General features: G+C 43.1%; 1 protein-coding gene across 2 annotated transcripts; it reads right to left on the bottom strand.

The window, feature by feature from the left end:
• Window positions 1-1,026: 1,026 nt before the first annotated feature.
• On the bottom strand, window positions 1,027-18,775 carry LOC306786718 (AP-2 complex subunit alpha-2-like). 2 transcript variants are annotated; one of them, XM_079281563.1, is made up of 23 exons: window positions 18,589-18,775; window positions 17,438-17,506; window positions 15,085-15,227; window positions 14,733-14,926; window positions 13,611-13,740; window positions 13,083-13,184; window positions 12,884-12,992; window positions 11,757-11,907; window positions 11,319-11,487; window positions 10,187-10,324; window positions 9,915-10,097; window positions 9,500-9,597; window positions 8,803-9,034; window positions 7,385-7,549; window positions 6,970-7,059; window positions 6,352-6,485; window positions 5,120-5,202; window positions 4,828-4,918; window positions 4,548-4,670; window positions 4,118-4,234; window positions 3,641-3,710; window positions 2,668-2,802; window positions 1,027-2,578 (listed from the first exon to the last, which is right to left on the bottom strand). In XM_079281563.1, the coding sequence occupies exons 1-23, from the start codon at window positions 18,653-18,655 to the stop codon at window positions 2,501-2,503; spliced, it is 2,871 nt and encodes a 956-aa protein (XP_079137689.1). In that variant the 5' UTR covers window positions 18,656-18,775; the 3' UTR covers window positions 1,027-2,500. The 2 variants fall into 2 exon arrangements, with proteins under 2 accessions (XP_079137689.1, XP_079137690.1); XM_079281564.1 differs by lacking the exon at window positions 6,970-7,059.
• Window positions 18,776-19,329: the final 554 nt, after the last annotated feature.

Below are 19,329 nucleotides of genomic sequence, written 5' to 3' on the forward strand. Positions count from 1 at the left end.
AACAAGATATCCAGCCATCTGGCACAGAGACCGAAACACTTGTTAGAAGGCACAAAAAACATCAGCATTGTGACAATTTGTAAAGTTAAAGTAGTACAGTAACTGATAGTAAGCACCGAGTGTGTGCTGGATGTAGCATCTTAATGTCATGGTTTAGGGCCCAACTATCCACAGTATAGTTTAGCATCATCTTGTTCTCGAATTGAACACCGCTCTGTGTTAAGAGTCCAGCTTTTAAGTGGAGGTGAACAATAAAATATATATTTTTTTAGATTGGACAAGCAAAGCTTCTTTGGGTCCAGATTAAAGTACCCCGACTCATATTCTGTCTCTTCTTACAAATTTTCTTCAAAATGCTTTTGAACAAATGCTCTTTAAAGAATAGTTTAACATTTTGGTACATTCACTTTTCTTGCCGATAGTTAGATAAGAGGATCAATATCGCTCTCATCTAGTGAATATGAAGCTACAGCCACGAGTTGGTTAGCTTAGCATTAAGCTACGCATGAAGCTAGTGTAGCACAAGCCAATCAAAAAATGTCACAAACCTGTCTATGTCTTGTTTGTTTAATACGTACAAAAAAAAAAAGCAGCATAAAAGTGACAAGTTGGCGTTTTACTGGGTTTATGACCATTTCTAATCGTCGCGCACAAAGACTTTCTGGATATATATACATATACATATATATATATACACATATATATATACATATATATATATACACATATATATATACATATATACATATATATATACATATATATACATATACATATACATATATACATATATACATATATACATATATACATATATACATATATACATACATACATATATACATATATACATATATACATATATACATATATACATATATACATATATACATACATATATATATACATATATACATATATACATATACATATACATACATATACATATACATACATATATACATATATACATATACATATACATATATACACATATATATATATATATATATATATTTTTGCACTTCGTTGCACCGATCACAGTAGTCTATGGCGGCACTGAGCGCAGGATGCAGCGATGTCGCCCTCACAAATAGAAAGCGCAGATAGCGGAGAGGGAGGAGAATGCTACGTGAAATACGTGAAAATCAGACTACTATATTCTGGAAACAGAATCAGACATTCATATCCGTGTGCTACCTAGTGTTCTATATTGATTTTATTTCCCGTTTTATCAGAGTGCCTGAATTTGACGTGTAAACTTCGTGCACAGTGTAGCTAAAAAAAAATGCCACCATCAAAAATTGTAGCATCCAAAGAGATTTTTTTTGCTAGAAAATACCACAATGCAAAGCTTAGCTTTCTTCTCCGGAGATGACAGACGCGTAAAATGAGTGAAATATTTGAGAATTCTGACACTGAAGTAAAGACGACCTCATCTAAATCTGTCAATACGGAAGCCCCGAGAGGCAAGTGAGGAAATAAAATTAATTATTCTGGTGATCGATTCCCCAAGTCTGATCTGAAATTGTTTTCCGTAATCATTTTAAAGTTTCGGTCGGCAGTCTTCACCAAACGCATTCATGTTTTCTTCCAGGTGAGTGTTAATGTCTCCATGCACTCTAAACATAGGTACATTTACTGTGTGTTCGCAACTTACGCAAAATAAAACTCACCTCGAGGAAAACGATGCTTTTAGTCATATTTAGAACATGAGGAAGTGGTGCACTTCTGCCCCATGTGACCAAAGTAGGAATTACAAAAACACACTTGTTTTTTTTCTTTTTCTTTCACCTGTTGAATCAGGAATAATTAAGGAACTTTGGAAGATTATCTTGGCCAAAACTTTTTTTCAAGCACAGGAGAGAAAACAATTTAGAGCAGACTAAGAAAATGGATCCCAGGAACCTTTTCCTCCCTAAATTATTTTCCCCTCCCAGGACTTCCACAGCTCCACTTATGTGATAAATTTCTTTTTTAACTATCAAGTGCAAAATGGCAGAGAAGTCGAGGAAAGCTTCCCATTTCTGTGCATCATTCTTTTTTTTAAACACACAAAAGTGTCATTGGAAGGCAGCCGGAACAACGGATGTCATTGTTGAGATCACTGGTAAGCTTACAATGCCACGGAGATTTTCAACGAACTCAATCTCATTAATGCGTCCAAACCAACTCTTGGTTTGGATGAGAGAGGCAGCACCCGAGCAGTAAAACACAATATTTCATAAACTGTTCAGAAGTGTGGAGCTGCGGAACACTGCAGAGAAGCATCCAGAGCCTTTTCCCCCTCGGCTAAGGTGCTCGGTGTGAGTACATGAAGGCAGGTTCAAAGCAGTGATATATTAGTAAAGCTATGCGCGAAAAATACATTTCACTTCATTTACATGTGGAGTTAGTCAAATAAAAAAAAATAAAAAATTTACACTGTACAATACATCAATTATATGTAAAGAGAGACTAGGAGAGTAAAAGGCGTAGAAATGCTGGAGCTGTGTCGAGTCTAAAACTGGTCAGAGAGCAGATCACACAGTCGCTGAGACACAGACTCCCTGCTGGTCCGGAGGGTGAGACGGTACATCTGAACGGGAAAAACACACACACACGGTTGCAACAGCTATATGAAGGTTCAATACAAGGATGAGTCTGTGTGTGTGTGCGTCTCTTTACCAGTGCTTGTGTGTTGGGCTCCAGTCTGAGCAGACAGCCCACCTGAGTGTTCTTCGTGTGAATGACTCCGGCTCCGACAAAGTTGGCAGGACTGGGATCCACCCCATCCAGCAGAGCTACACCAAAACCTAAGATCTGCGAGATAAGTTACAGAAGACAAATTAAACAAACATCATGATTGTATATAGACAAAACCGCAGATTGATGAGGGGAATAATCTGGTTTTAGGAAATCATAGACCAAGTCTCAATGCACCACAGTCATTTCAATACCTCAACTTCACCAATTTAAGTCTTAAAGTTGGCGACTGAATGCTGAATTTGTACTTTTAGTGCACATACAGTTTTCACTTCCTCATCCACGTCCGCTGCCGGACAGTTCCTTCTTGACCCAGGAAACAGCCGGTGACGAAACAATCTTCACTCAAGATACACTCGTTCTGTTTCTTTTAAGCCAACATGACTGAGAAATCCTAAAAGGGCTAAAATACTGAGAGGTTTCATTTTAACGGAGGAAACCCCTATCTGCTGATATGGTTTAAAGGTCCAGAACAAGCGAGTTATCAGGGATTCAGACGGAAAAAGACCTGTGTTGTCGCAACTTTATGAACCCACAGGAAACCGCCTTCACCGTGGCTGGCGAAGACCATCGCCCACCAACTATTAAAGGGACTGTCACAATCCGTTCATGTTGACGAGTTAGTGAATTATATAAAACTATAGCATTCATTCTATTGGTACAGGTTTCTCTTATGGGAACTAAATAGATTCAAGACCATCTGTGAGTTACTTAAACGCCACACTTTGTTTAAAAAAACTATAGTAGTGTCGTGCAAAATAACAACAAAACAAACTGTCCAAAACAGCTTCGCCGTTTTTGAGAAAAGCTGCTATAAATTGAGCATTATGAACCATCAAATCTCAGTGAATGGCTGATGCTGAGCAGTTACCCTTAAAGAAGTCAGTGTTCTTACCTTGGCGTTGGTGACATCTGTGTCCATTGGGTGCTTGGCTTTGAAGATCGTCTGAACCTCTTGCTGAGGACTGAGGACACAGAGGAGAGAAAGAAGAGACTCACTTATCTCCAGCAGGACAGCAACAGGACATGTTACTATATTGATAGCCTGCTTACAATATAAATGACCTGTTTGAACCTCGTTCTGTCAATAGTTTAACATTTATACATGACCTAAATGCCACGAGCAGTCCAAAGCACTTCACACTGCTGTGTTTCAGAGATTATTTCCCTAGTGAAGACGTAGCACACTGTCTGCCTTGTTGAACTACAATAACTCCCCGTCCACTCAAGACGTTGCTTCTTTTATACTTTCAGATCACTGTCGATCCAATGATATTGATTAATTAAAGAGATCTGCCTTTTGTTTCCTGACAGGGACAGATGATAGGAACCAGGACACAGTGGTGTGTTGATCATGTAAAGTGAGCCTTACACTCCGAGCTGTTTCCAGCGCTGGAAGAAGTCTTGGGACGCCATCTCCGTGGGCTGAAAAAACTTGTTCAGCATCACTGGGAGTTTCACTGCAATGTTCTGAAGAGCTCCGCCGTATCTGTTCACACACACACACACACACACACACACACACACACACACACACACACACACACACACACACACACACACACACACACACACACACACACACACACACACACACACACACACACACACACACACACACACACACACACACACACACACACACACACACACACACACACACACACACACACACAGCGCGAGAGAGCGAGAGAGCGAGAGAGCGAGGAGAGAGCGAGAGAGAGAGAGAGAGAGAGAGAGAAATTAGCACGTGGAACTAAACTAAAAGACGTGAAGAATAAAGTACGCATCCAGACACCGACCTGAACTGGATGTCGAGGGCCGGTGCATCTGTGAAATCTGACAAACACTCGATGTTGAGGATCTGCTGGAGCTGAGCTCCGCCTTCTACCGTGGGGTCGACCGGCTTGGTGTGGACATTCAGCTGTGGAGACGACGGGTCAAGGACTCTACAGATACATAAAGGACACTAGCATACATCTGGTTGTTGATTGAGTTTTAAGTAAACCGCAGGGCTTTCCTGTGGGCGGAACAGGGACAGTCAAGTCTGTGACAAGAAGCTACCAAGCAGTGGTCAGGATATGAGTCTTGAGGGTGTCGCTACTGGTGACCGAGGAGGAGAAGCTGAGGAACTGGGTGGAGGTCTTGTTGCCGAAGAACACATACATGCGACCTGTGAGACGACAGCAGGGAAACTATGTTTGAGTTCATTCTTTCAGTAGCAACATCTGACCACAACATTTAAAGTGATATAAATAATGCTAGCCGGTCAGAAGCATCTTTAAAAACTGATGCGGTGTGATGAGATTTCACAAAAGCAAAAGATGCAGAACTCGAACACATTGGAGACGAATACTATAGTAAAGCTGCTCACCCAGGTTCTGCCTGTACTCGGACTTCAGTCCAATCTGCAACAGCTGGTTCTCAAAGATAACACCGTTGTTCTTACAAACGAACCTGGAATTCACAAGCACACAATTACAAAGTTACAACAAAGAACTCTTGAGAACTTGCCGTGGTTTTACCCCACAGGAGAAGTTGGCTTGGTCTGGGGAAACAAGAGGACCAGCACAAGAGCAAAGCAATGCACTGCTGAGGATGAGGGCAGCAAAACCGGTTTAAAACACCTATAAGAAAGGCCCACCTTGAATAAAATCAGCATAAGTGTATATTTAGAATATTTCCACCTCTTTACTCTGAGGTCAGACAGCCCTTTCTGATGGGGGACTGAAGTTGTTTCTGTCTATGCTGGAAATAAGCAGATAAGAGAGCACATATAACAGCTTCAGTTCTCCGGCGGGAAGGTAAAGTAGAGAAAATATACTAAACGTAGCGTACACACACTTGGTGGGTCTAATACAGTGATGCCTAACTGATGGCCTGCGGGTCAGGTAGGGTGCCAGGATGACCGCAGATCATTTTCTAATACACTATGAAAATTAATTGATTCACAATGACAATTTATTTTTTGTACCTCTGATGTAAATAAGGTGCCAGAGTGCATTCAAAAAAACAACAACACAAAAGGATCGACCAGACCCCTGATAGTTGTATTTTAACTGGCCCCCAAGGTAGAGCAAGTCGAGCATCCCTAACACCACCTTGTGATTGTACGCCTCCGCCGACCAATCAGGTTGCAGTTTACATCCATGTCAGTCCAAAATGTAATTACTTAATCACTTTATCCTATTAAGACCTTTGTGTGAAATTGTCATGCTTAGCGTATGGATTCTCGAAGCCAAAAACGTGTTTTGACAACCAAATTATAATCAGTTCATCCTTGATGAACGTGGACGTTTGTGCCAAATTGGAAGGAATTCCCTCCGGACGTTCCTGAGACATCAGACGTACGTAAAACCCCTAAAACATAATAAAAAGACACAATCCAGTTCCATTTTGGGAACGCAAGATCCCGTGTTTTCAGCGTTTTGATTAAAAGTCAGGATACCTCTGCGGTTTGGATTTTGACCTCTCTTTTTGTTTTACGTGTCTCTTGTGTGTCATCCAACTGTCCCAGTAATACTTAATGGAATGTGGATTACTCTACAGTACGTGAAACCGCGCTTTCTGCTGATTTCATCAACTGAGCTCACAGTTCGGTCCCACCTGGAAAAGTTCTCCTCAGACACGTCTGCGGATGCAGGGGTGGAGCTGTCGGACAACACATCCACCAGCAGGCTGGCTCCTGCTGAAGGGCTGGAGTTTAGATTCAGCAGGTCTGTGAAGGGGTGGGCGGAACCCTGGAAGAGGAACATCAAGAAATATCCACTTTAACATACAGAAGCTACACACAAAGCCCATCAACGTCGGAACACAAGTGTATCGTTTCTCTGATCGGCAGAGCCAGCACAGAGCACACTCATGCGTTGTGTTCGTTGGTCCCACGTTATGGAGATGAGAAGGTGTGTTGGTGATGGATAGAAGAATATCAAAACCCTTTGGTCGTCCTGTGACTTCAGCCCTCTGTAGGCTCAACATTGAATTTACGTTTGACTTTAATGCCGTGTAGCATGTGGGGATTTCAGAGAAAGTAAAATAAGATTTGTCAAAACCTTATAATTGCAAGCAAACAAAACCCAAACAACAAGAACAAAGTAAGGGGAAGGAACATGACTAATATAATGTGGGATATATGAGAGACAAAAGCGGCTGCCTGCCACTCCAGTGACAATGAATAATTATGTAACTGATCATACGGTGTGTCTTTCCTAGCTATCGGTGTACCATGGTCCCAGCAGAGAGCATGGTGGGACTAGAGGAAGCAGGGCGGGGTCTGTTGGTAGGGAGAAGGTCTGCCATCAGTGAAGGAGAGAACTGATGGAGAAAGAAAAGAAGAGAAAAGGAACGAGAAAGAGGAGAACAAGGACAGAGGGGGGAAGGAAGGAGAGAAGACAAGTAAAGGTGAAGAACAAGGAAATGATAAAAGCACATGACTTTAAGAATATCGTTGGTGTGATGCAGGCTTGTTTTAGGGATGAATGCTACCAGTCGAACACATTGAAACTGGTGACATTTCTTTACTTGTTAGGAGTGAACCTTTTTCCTGGGTGGGGGTTTCTATTAAAAACATCTTTGGTAAAAAGCTCTGCTGGCCAGATTTCCTTCACAGCTACTTCTACAGCCCCACTGCGGGGTTTACCTTGTTGGTGCCTTCAGCATTCTCGCTCTGCTCGCCGTTGCCGTTGACATTCCACCGGGCGTCGTCGATGTCGGGCACGTTGCCCGGGCCCTTCTTCCGCTTCAGCTTCGCCAGGATCGACGACTCTCTCTCTGGGAACGGAGGCATCTCTTCTAAGACCGTGGCCTGTAGAGAGAGAGCGAGAGAGAGAATACTGTAACGCCTTAAACCTGTGCAATACAAACAGCAAATAGCAATGGTGATTCACAGGTCTAGAGAAATAGCATTAAATCATATGGCACGCAACATGATACAAATAGTGGTAAAAAAAAAAAAGTAGTACATCATAGTGCATCCCGCAGTAGAGATAGGCAGGGTGCTAATGTTTTTTTACTACACCGTTGATGCTCCAAGCAACGTGTCACATGACCACGTCTGAGGGCAACAAAATGTTTATGGCTGTTCCAAATGGCTGCACTCAGAGGGAGGAAAAGCATGCGGGAGGAGGGGGAGACGCAAGAATGACTCAAATGTCCTTGAGGGCTTTTGCGGGTTTTCAGACACCTCGGGTCGGAGCATAGCTACGCTTTTTGGGCATTTGCAAAGGACTGCCAGGTAAATATAAAGAAACTACTGAATACATGATATACAATGTTGGTAAAAATAAATGAATAATGCTACACAATAAATAGGAGGCTGCAAGTAGACCCCTGTGATCGAGACCAGCTGAGGCTGGTTCCAGCGATCGGCCCATAAAATCCCAATCGGAGCCCCCTTAGCAAACAGGATGAGACTCATGCAGACTCGGCTAAATGTGTCCCTGCTGGCGGTTATCAAACTGTCCTGACTTGCAGAGACTTTGACCTGCATTTTAATCACAATCTTAACTTTACTGTGACTGATTGTGTGTTTGTGTCTCGACTTCACAGAAAATAGATGAGCCAGAGCAACATGCTGCTGTAATTAACTACTAACTACTAATTCCTGCGAAAGCAATTGCACGACGTGATGGCTCACTCAACCATTGTAATCCGCTGATCGTATTTAAACCGCACATGACAGATCTTGTCCTCACTCATTAAATGCATTGGCTTTTACTGAGTGATGTAGCGTCTCTGCAGTTTCTCCTGAAGGTTTTAGTTTTACAATCTTTGTATTGATTTCAGACGGCAGAGTTATTATGTAGCAGGTTACCGTAAAGTGTGTGTGAGTTAATGTGAGTATAGTATGTCGGGAAGCTGAAGAGTATTTCTATCTCCAAAAGTGAACCTGACAGAGAAAGTCATGGAATAATGGCTCACATCGCTGGCACAGGAAGAGTAACACAGAACAACCAAGTGACTGAAGTAGCAGAAGCAAAACCAAATGAATGTCCGTGAAAGCTTGAGTGTGTGTGAGACGGTTAAGCGTGATCGGTATTTCATTAATAACTCGCTAACCAGTATGTCGGTGCTGGCGATGCAGCTGAGCCTCAGGTACTCGATGGCTCTCTGCTGAAGCTCCACGTCGGCGTTGCGGAGCTGGCTGTCTGAGCGCAGGACCTCTTGGATCGTGGCCTTCACTTCAGGGAACAAGTTGATGAACTTGATGTAGGCCGACAGCAGCAGCGCCCGAGTTGGCACAGAGCACAGGTGGAACTTGGAGTGGAGGAGGTCGAACTGGACCAGCGGGCTGAAGGAGAAGACGACACGAAGCGGTGAAACCTCCGGACGTTCACATTCAGCTCCGGTAACAAAATGAAGTCAATATTGCTTTTGTATACAATATTCGACTTGTTTCCTGTGGTCAACACGGCACCATGTTTAGTTGTAAGACAGCATATTGGTGTCAGTAGCATTTCTTTAAAGTTTTGGTTCACCCAAACACATCAAACACATATTTTCTAACATAAGGCTGGTTGTATTTAGCCATGCAGATAGTTTGGCTTCATAAAAATACTTATGAAAACAATAGGTCCAAAACTAAGTGGAACAAGAGACATTGATGTGGAATTGCTAAATGCTTTGAGAACCAAAAAAAGAAATACTCAAAACTTGTTTTTTCTTTGTAGATTGTGAGAACCGTATATATTGAAATTAGATTTTCAAAAGCGTGGATTGCTCTGTCCTGTATGTCCTGTATGTCGATGCTGTTTACCTGGAGCGCGAGTCACCGGCAATAAGGTTGCCAAACTCTCCCAGGATGTAACCCCCCACCTTGACCAGGTTCTCGTGGCAGGAGGGAGCCTGCAGCGCCTACGAGGGTTCACAAAGCATGATGACATTAGGAATGTACACTGCTACCTACTGCAAGTATGCTGTTACAATGGAACAGGTGGTAACCAGCCAGCCAACCATGTCCATGCGGACCTCACATAGTCCAGCAACAAGGATACAATCCCTCACTGGTTTCCCAATGTGAAGGCTCCTTGAGGATTTCTTAGTGTTATTGGGCTAAAGGGTCTCTTTTGATTGCCACCGGTAAAACTTGACCGTAGTCATCACAAAATCAATGTAGTTCACAGTGCATTAAGACAAAGATGCATCCCAGCTTGACTTCGATAAATCTTCACCTCAAAGACAGTCTTGGCCGCGTAGCCCTGGACGTCGTCTCGGTTTATGACGATCTGGATGACGCGGTACCACACCTCCTCGCTGACGTAGTCGCCGGCCATGCGGATGAGGTTGAGAATGGTATCCACGTACCAGGTGTAGTCCACGGCGTACTTCTCCGCCAGGATCGCCACCTTGAGCACCTGAGGGAGAAAAAGCAACCGGCTGAGGGTGGGAGCCGCACACAGAAGGGGGGGGGGGAATGGTGAACAGGCCTGCGCTGGTGACCCACTATCTCTTCTCTGATCGAGTAGTCGGCGTTCTCCAGGTAGCTCAGCATCTCCACCACGATCTGCTTGGAGTTGCTGCGGTCGCACATGGCATAGAGCAGATCCACGGCCCGCTGGCGGACGCTCACGTCTCGCTCCGTCTGTGAGGAAAACAAACACCAACAGAATGCATGACAAATGTCTCCGATCAGCTGGAGCTACTTAAATCCCACTGCAGCCGATCGATTTGACCGAATTGCTGAATTAAATGCAGGCTGTTGCAAATTGGGGTAAATTACGCCTTTAAGCACTCCAAGACTGAAATGAACAGAATCTTTTGATCGTTCAGAAGTACTTAGAACCAGAAGAGCTGGTGGTGGACGCACACACAGTTCTGCTGAGTAATACATCCACAGCACCAATGATACATCTGTGTAAAGAAGGTGTATGTATGTCCCGTGGAGATTGAATTCATCCGCTTGGTCAGAAGGTTCAAGAGAAAGCCTGGAAACGTTTATAAAGCGGAGCCTGAGCGACGTCTCGGTTCATTAGTGTCACAGACAACCAGTGTGGATTATGTTGAATCATCAAATTACGATAAATTGACCAACAACTTTATAAGCAATGACTCATTTTACGTGAAACCGTTATGGCAGAGCGATCTGGGAAAATAATTTGCATGATTTAACTTCTAGGGTTGTAATGTTTAAGACTTTCACAGTATAACTATCTCAGAAAATGTCATTATTCCACGGTATATGATATTTATTATTATCACTATTATTATCAGCTACAATGAGCCTTAACCTCATTAAAGAATGAACGGGACCTCGCACCTTCCTGCTAGCCGAGGGAGGAATGGAGCAGATTGTTAAAACAACTTCCTGTTTAAGGGCGAAATAATAACACTAAAAGGTTTTATGAATCCTTCATAGAGCAAAAACCCCACTCGATAAGTTGTCTTTAGAGGAAACTATCAATTAAGTGATCATAAATAACCACTGAAAAAGTGCATAACAATTTTAGGGGCACTTTCAAGACTCCATAGGTCCCCACTGATCAGATGGATTAAAAACAACAACCACACACCAGGTTTCATCATTTCCACATTACCCTACCGGAGCTTGTCAAAAGGCACACCTTCGCCTGACTCACCTTCAGAGCGTTGATCACAGTGTCTATGTGAGTCTTCACTGCCTCGTGAGAGAACTCGGAGCTGGCCAGCGTGCACATGCTCTCCAAAGCCAAGTAACGGAGGTTGGTTTCCCTGTGCTGCAGAAACTGGCCCAGCTGGTTGCAGGCTCGTACCAACAGGGTGGGCTCGCTGCAACGGACGAGATACAACGACTAGCTGCAGGGTCCGAATGCCAACACACATTTCAACTTCCAAAAGAAATACACTAGAATGTGAACTAATGATGGCTGGGTTTGCCTTGTGACCTAGATGAGCGGTTCATAAAGCTTAGTGTTTTTAATGCAGTGTTACAGTCCGGCGTCGACAGACGGACTGAAAACTAACACACAATGCAACATGTCGGGAGGCAAATACGGTTAGCTTAAAGCCTATCTAGTGACCCGGTGGAGGTGGCCAACCTGTCGTAGTGGATGATGAGGGCGATGGCCTCGAACAGAACGGCGTTCTTTGCGTTGGAGTGCTGGACCTTCTTGGACTTGGGGGGCTCCTGGGCTTTGTTGAGGATAGTCTCCAGACACTCCGTCAGACGACTTCGCAGCGCCGCATCCTCTGCAGCGACAAAGATTATGTTCTGAACACCTCATAGCTTTGACTCAGTCTCACCACATAATAACGTCCACAAACTCTTAGTATGAGGGCGTAATTTTTTATGAAATAACAATGAATGGAATCACTATGTAATGTCACATTACAAAGAGAGACAAATGCCCACGTTGCTGGTTTTCTGCTGGATGTCTCACTAAACTCAGGCGATGTTTTTATCACCTCATTATTCAAGATAATTAGATGAACTGATATATTATCTCAAAGCTCACAGCATTAGTTGTTTTTTCCATTTGACTGTTTCGACTCTGGTGCCATCTGGTGTCAAAAATCACCTCCTGCAACTGTACTGTATGCTTAAAGATGAAATGATGACTCTTGTTTTATGGGTAGGAGGTAGTGGGACATACAGTGGAAAAGATGCTTTTTAACACAGCCTTACTTATAAAATGTATTTTGTTTATTATTCAACCTGTGCATGAACAGAAATGTAAAAAAAAAAGAAAAAAAGAAGACGCTTTTGTGATTTGGGGTGGATTTATCTTATCCATCCACAGAGTACTTCTGTCCAGCAGTAAGAGGTGAAAAGCATTCCAAAATCAGCATTGCGGAAAAAGGAGACGAACGGATGAATAATACAGATACCACCACGGGTCATTGTGACAATGAGTGACAATGAGTTGCCCTTTAGATGTGAAGGTCTGTGTGTTTTTCATTTTGGACAGAGCAGCCAGAGCGGCTGTTCCCCCGCCTACGGCCTTTATGCTAAGCTAGGCTATACACATTCTATGTTCCTGCTCTGAACGTATTGCATGAGATTGATATAGAGCTTGTCATTTCACTCTCAGAACAAAAAATATACATATTAAAATACATTTTCCAAAATGTTGAATTATGCCAAGAATTGTAAGCTCAGGATGAACATTATTAGTCTCTATTGGAGGATTTCTGAAACTCTAATCACACACACACTGTACCATACCGGGTGGAGTGTAGCACTGCAGCAGGCGCAGGAGTTTGACGGACAGCCACGGCGCTGCAACAAAGTAGTACGTGTAGTCCTGTAGGTCGATGGACGCCGAAGTCACGATCTGGTCCAGCAAGAACAACACAACACATCAGCGCATCGCTGACCTCAGTGAGATGAAGATTATTATGTGAAGTTACAGAGAGACACCCACCCTACTGAGCCGGGCCACCGCCAGTGCGATGGATGTTTTGAAGTCCTCGGGACTCTTCTGGGCTAGAGTGGTAATGAGGCTGGTGGCTGATGTCACCACTCCCTGACAACAGACAGACACACCTCACACATCAATCACAGACTGCTTTAGCAGCTAGTACACTCGAATTTTATACTAACAGGAAATGATAGTGCGTGCAACGTTTTTCCAGCTGTGAGCGACTCTACTTCCTTTGTACATTTCATTGTGGGACAATAGTGTGCATCCACAACACACCCAGAAAACATATTTAGTATGCATACAGTCTGCTTTGAGTAAACTATTTTGTCACATCCCTAGAATGAACACTGCTCATGCATTCGTGCCAAACCACCACTGTCCAGCATGCAGCTGCATGTCAATGGGATCCCCTCGATGTTCTGATCAGCAGGACTAACGCAACTGTGACCTCTGTGTACCGCCACACACCTACACACTCAAAACCCGCTTAGAGTCGGTATGTATTGTATAATATATATATAGTCTTACCAGGTGCTGATCATTGAGCAGATGGACCACTCGTGCTGTCCATTCACCCATGGGGACCAGGTCAGGGCACGTCCTGTTGAGCCGCAGCAGACACAGTGCCGCACTCTGCTTCACACTGTCCATTGTGTCCCTGACGGAGCCAAGCACAACACGACTTGATTCATCCTAATCCATCACGAATGGTCAAGGTCAAAACTTTGAAACTCAAAATTATAATCCTTAAGATTTCAGTCCTGTAATCTTAATCTCATCCACAGTCCGGACGAGTCTAAAGTGTTTTAAATAGCGAGCATAGAGCCGGATAAAGGAGACTTGGATTATTCTGGACGAGTTGTGTGAGAGATTAAGTTGATATAGGCATGCTGTTGTTAAACACGGCCCCCATTTACTGCAATTTATCAAGACTTTTCTCCGCTCTTTCCCCATTCAGCGTGTGAGAAAAACTAAGTTTCATAAAAGAACTCCAAATAACACAGGGTGAGTAATTGATATTCAAATGATCATGATTTAAATGAAAATCGCTACATAAGAGGCAATGACACAATGTAAATACAGTGGGATAGCTATTGCAGAAGAAATGCTGATAATAAACACAAGTTTGGTCTGAAATAATGGAAATCTTACGGATTATAACTTAAAGTGATGGTTTGGATTTTTTGAAAGTGGGTTTGGAAGAGGTACTTATCCATAGTTAGTGTATTAATGACCGTCTACAGTTGACCGTGGTGAATCTGAACCCTTTAAAACACCAAAGTCACACAATAACACAAACCACCCACTCCTGTATTCTGCAAGGTCAGATTACTGTCTTTGAAGAGGGCATAGATGGACATGACTGCTTCACTTCCCCGTGGGGAAGAAAAGAGCTAGCAAGGCAAAGCGGTAAAAAACGGCGTGAATGAAAGAGCAATTTAACATTTCAGTTCATATTATATTATCAAAATGTGCAATGATGAGCACATCAATGAATGCAGAATTTTACACCTCGCATGGACGGTGCACACAAGCCTGTGTTGATGTTGTTGTTGTTGTTGTTTTTTATGACCAACAGTCCCAACTTTGTGTTTTCTCAGAGACGTCACATCAGCTGAAACATTGATGCATTAACGTTCATGTACAAACCCTGCCACCAAGATGCTGGGGATTTGAGAAGCAAACGCCTCGGCCATTTCTCTGCTGCCCACATTAGCGATGCAGTGCAGGGCCAGGTTCATGAAGGTCGGGTTGCGGCTGTTCAGGTCGTTCTTGAGGCCGTTGTTGATGAGACGGATCAGGTCGCTGTTCGAGTTCACCAGCACCGAGATGAACAGGTAACCCTAGAAAAGCAGGAAATGGATTTGAAGCGCAGTTCCACCATACACAGGAGAAACAATACACGTCAGGTTATTTGTATGCCCCTTAGTCCCCCGCCCCGTCACACAAACATATTTGCGTGACAACTTCAGGCACCGGATGAACGCGAGGACAAACTTACAATTTGTTTCTCCGTGTACTTGTTGGAGCTGAGGAGGTTGACAGCCTCCATGTGTCCGAAGTCGATGTCATGGCCCAGAAGAAAGATAAAGAGCAGCTTGCAGACATACTTCTTTTTACTGTAGCCGTCTAGAGCCTTGTCTCCTACACACACACACACACACGAATGTCTACATGAAGTTAAAAACACAGGGATTTCAATGGTCTGACATTGAAGTCAGTAGATTCAGTCTTTTTACACAAACCAGTGAGTAATGGAAGAAAAGAAGAAACTTTTAAATAATTTGTATGGTCAAATAATCAATTTGAATCAATCCATCCATGATCTACGATTGGTAATTGGCAAGAGTGGTACGCCTAATGTTTTCTTGCTATTGAGGAGTCCGGGCAGGTTCCCGTGTCTTGCTTGCCACCGGCTGATCAAAGTGAAGGGGGTTAGCCCCGAAGCTAGCGACAACTTAAGCCCAGGCTCACTTAAGGTGGACTGACCATTAAGGTGAACCACCTGTTCTCCTTTAAGTGCTCCTCTGAATTTAACCTAGCTTTTTAAATTTTTCTTTCAATTGTATTAATAAGTCAAAATATCTGTTAACCGGTTCATTATTAACATCCCTACTGCAAACTATGCTGTTTGTATCAGCACAACACGAAGGTGAACTTTAAAAAAACAGCATTATGCTGTATATTTCATTTGTTACAGTCAGAAAGTGAGGAACAGCTGATGGAAATGTGTATTAGAAAGTACCCAAAAGTAAGTACTTGTACTTGGTCTGACACGGTGCATCCATATATGTATGTATAACTAAATCTTAGCACTGACTACAACAGAGCGCGTCTTCTCATGTTGATTGGAGGAGAACTAGCTAGCTGTTAGCAGCTAGCTCACGGCTAGTGTTTGGCTAACAGAGCTAACAGCTAACAGAGCTAAACTCACTGCAGGACAGACAGTTTCTGTTCAGAGGAAGTGTCAAACAATCAATGTGAAGTGTGACACAGTGAACTGCAGTATTTCTACACACAGGACGCATGTATTCAGAGACTACAGTAGTGTTGCTCGTCATACTGATATCAGACCCCATGCAACACTTTAAACTCTTCAGCCCAAGTGCAAATGCATTACAGAGGCTCCAGTGCTGGATTTGGTTTGGCCTTTTGGACTTTTAAAGAGCACATAGGTAGAACAATCACTGCTAATGATACTGGGTCAAACCTGGGCATAATACTGGGGGGGAGAGGGGATCACATAGGGAATATGCTAGAATGTGCACAGGCCAGAATGAGTGGGCACTGTGAGGCAGATGAGGCAGCTTCATTCCGGAGCAAACTAATTATAGGCAGCGTGGAACAGGTGGCATGAGGAACACCACCAACACACTGTGAAGGCAGACAGACGGTGAGGTGTGGGAACTTTTAAAAGTGCAGACACAGCGACAGCCATTAAAAAACAACAACTATGAAGCAACTGAAAAGGGGCGAAGCAGAGACACGGTGTGAGGTCCGGAGGATCGAGCTCAGCGCTCAGCCTTGACGAACGGCCCGATTCCTAACATGCATCTCAGAGAGCGAGGAGGCTTGTTCGAGGAGCTTTAAGCGAGGATACGCCGGAAGTCTTCCCGGCACCCGTGACATATTAAAGAGGCTTGACACACAGCTGGGATAGTCTCAAACCGCGGCAGGACTCAAATGTAATTTCCTTTTGAATTCATAACTTGTAGATATTCAGACGTTCAGATGCACGATCAAACTTTTTGGCCTTCACCATTTCACCTCGGAAGGCTCTGTTCTAACAGACATTTCACCTTGATAATACTTAATACTTCTTTATCTGGAATGAAGGCTGAATCCAATTCAACTGCTATAATAGTTACATGATGTTTAGTGCAAACAGCTGCTAATGACAAATTACTATTTAAAAAACAATCTTTTGCAATTAGCACTAATTTGTTGTGTTTCACGTTGACGTATAGACAGGAGTGCAATGTTCTTGTCACATTCTGAACTGAATTAAAAGGAAATATATAAGTTGTCATGAACACTGTTATGCTCATCTGACAGAGATCATAGAATACAGTGTTATAACGAAACAATGGGACAGCTGATGCAGCTGTGACACGCGTCATATTTAGTTGATGTCTCGTTAAAATGACGGCTACGGGACGAGGACGTCTTATTTGTTAAATGCCAGTTGCTTCGTGTCCGCTCTTGCATCATGCAAAGCAACAGTTTTATTCCAATTAAACACAACAAAAAACACACCAGGTACTACAAATCAGTCTTTGGCTAGAAGGAGAACCAGTGACCATAACATGCCATACACTGTAGTTTAGCTTGTTTTGTCAGAATTGTTCACCTACCTTTAAATTTGGAACGGATATTGGCCAGTTCTTTGTTTATCCTCTTAACCTCTGCCTCTTTACTTTTACCTGCAAACAGATGAAGACATTTGTTATGTTATGTAGTGCTGCGATCACCCATTTGAATACAATACTTCTTCCTTGTTTTCCCTGCTTTGCTTCTTTTTGTCGAGCTGAACCATAGATCAGTGTCGTATCAGATGATGACTTTTTGCATTGTCCCTAAATTAGTAGTAATAGTATTATCGCTGTTATAAAGCCATATAATTTCAAGTTATATTTGGAACAACTGTGTTTACGTTTTTTCCCCCTAATAACAAGATTATAAATCATGATTATGGGACGTTTAAACTAACTTGTGATAATATCAGAGTGCAATGTGCTTGGATACATGTGGTACTCTGAGCAGCACGAGTCTGTGAATACTTCTATAATGCTTGATAAACACTTTGTGAGAAGGGAAATGTTGAGCAACGTATTTGGCAACATTTCCGCCCTCTAAAATACTCTTGAATGTGTAATATTTGTATGTGACTTTAAACTGAGAGCTAGTTCCTCTGGAGGTCTCCGGCCTGGACGCTTAAACCCAGTGAGACCGTTTAAGCGCGTGCTGGGCGGGTTTTAGGCCCACTTTAGGATAAAAACAACTGGGGCAAAAAACCACGTCAAACACACCACAGCTGCTAATCATTAAAACATGTGCACGTCCTCTTGACGCTAACGCCACCTGAAATAGTCCTCACAAGGACTAAACTGTCAGTTTAAAAACAACAGAATATGTGAATTGTATGAGCGGTTTTTCGCAGGAACCTGTTTGTAAACTACAGACTTGAAACGCTCACTTCCAAAATACAAACGGCCGTTTAGACATTATCTCCGGTTAGCCGTGCCGTCCACGCCCTTCGACGTGACGTTAGCAACTGGAAGCTAGCGGCTAACGTTGGTTAGCTCGTGTAGGGCAAGCCCAGCTGAGTGGTCGTCTAACCCCACTTTGATAAATTAAAGGTGCCATCGCGGCTAACGGGCAAAGGGACACGCTTTTCTGACGCGTTCTGGAAACCGCCGGTCGCGTAGCTTGTCAACATTGCACCAGCTAGCTTGTCACGAGCCTGACCAAGAGACGGTCTGTGAAGGTGATAAACAAAACTTACAGTTCCTGATGTCAGAGATGAACACGGCCAGGCCACGCATCCCATCGCCTTTAGAAACCGCAGGCATTTTGTCCACTCCCTGCTAATGGGGCGCGTACTCTTTTATATTTCAGACAGTCTAGCTATGTAGAGTAACTTTGTTTCAAAGTTTGCTAAGACAGCTCGTAAAGTGCTGTGTCCGATAGGAAGCCCCGACATGTGACGGAGACAGGAACCAGACAGGCTGCGGCCGCATTCCATATATCGCGCTTACGCCTACTACAACCTACAGGAGGGCCGCGTTCCGTACATGTGGTGTTTGCCAACCACGATAAAAGCAGTATTGGTGCATATAGTTAACCACATGTGCGATGGAAATAGAAGATAATGGCAACTGAGTACATTTGAACAATTTTTTAATTTATAAATTATTGATAATCTGTAATTAAGATTACAGATGCTGTGTGAATGGACATAGCAGTTGTCTTAATTCCCTGAGCGTTTCAGAGAGCCTTGTACATGAGTGCTAGGATGAATTGACTCTTAGACAATCCCTTGATTGCCACTTGAGACCCTCCTTGAATGCCTCAACAGCAAAATTTTGGAGGGAAACATATTTCAAAGAATTTGTCATTTGCAATCGTCGTTAAAACTGTATTGTTTTTAAATGTTATTGTGTCCAGCAGCATCCATAATTAAAATAGCAAAACATTAATTATCGAATATGAAAAATCAGGTATATTATTTCAGTAAGGCAAGGCA

The sequence above is a fragment of the Melanostigma gelatinosum genome (assembly GCF_949748355.1).
Source record: "Melanostigma gelatinosum genome assembly, chromosome: 2".
Taxonomy (NCBI): Eukaryota; Metazoa; Chordata; class Actinopteri; order Perciformes; family Zoarcidae; genus Melanostigma; species Melanostigma gelatinosum.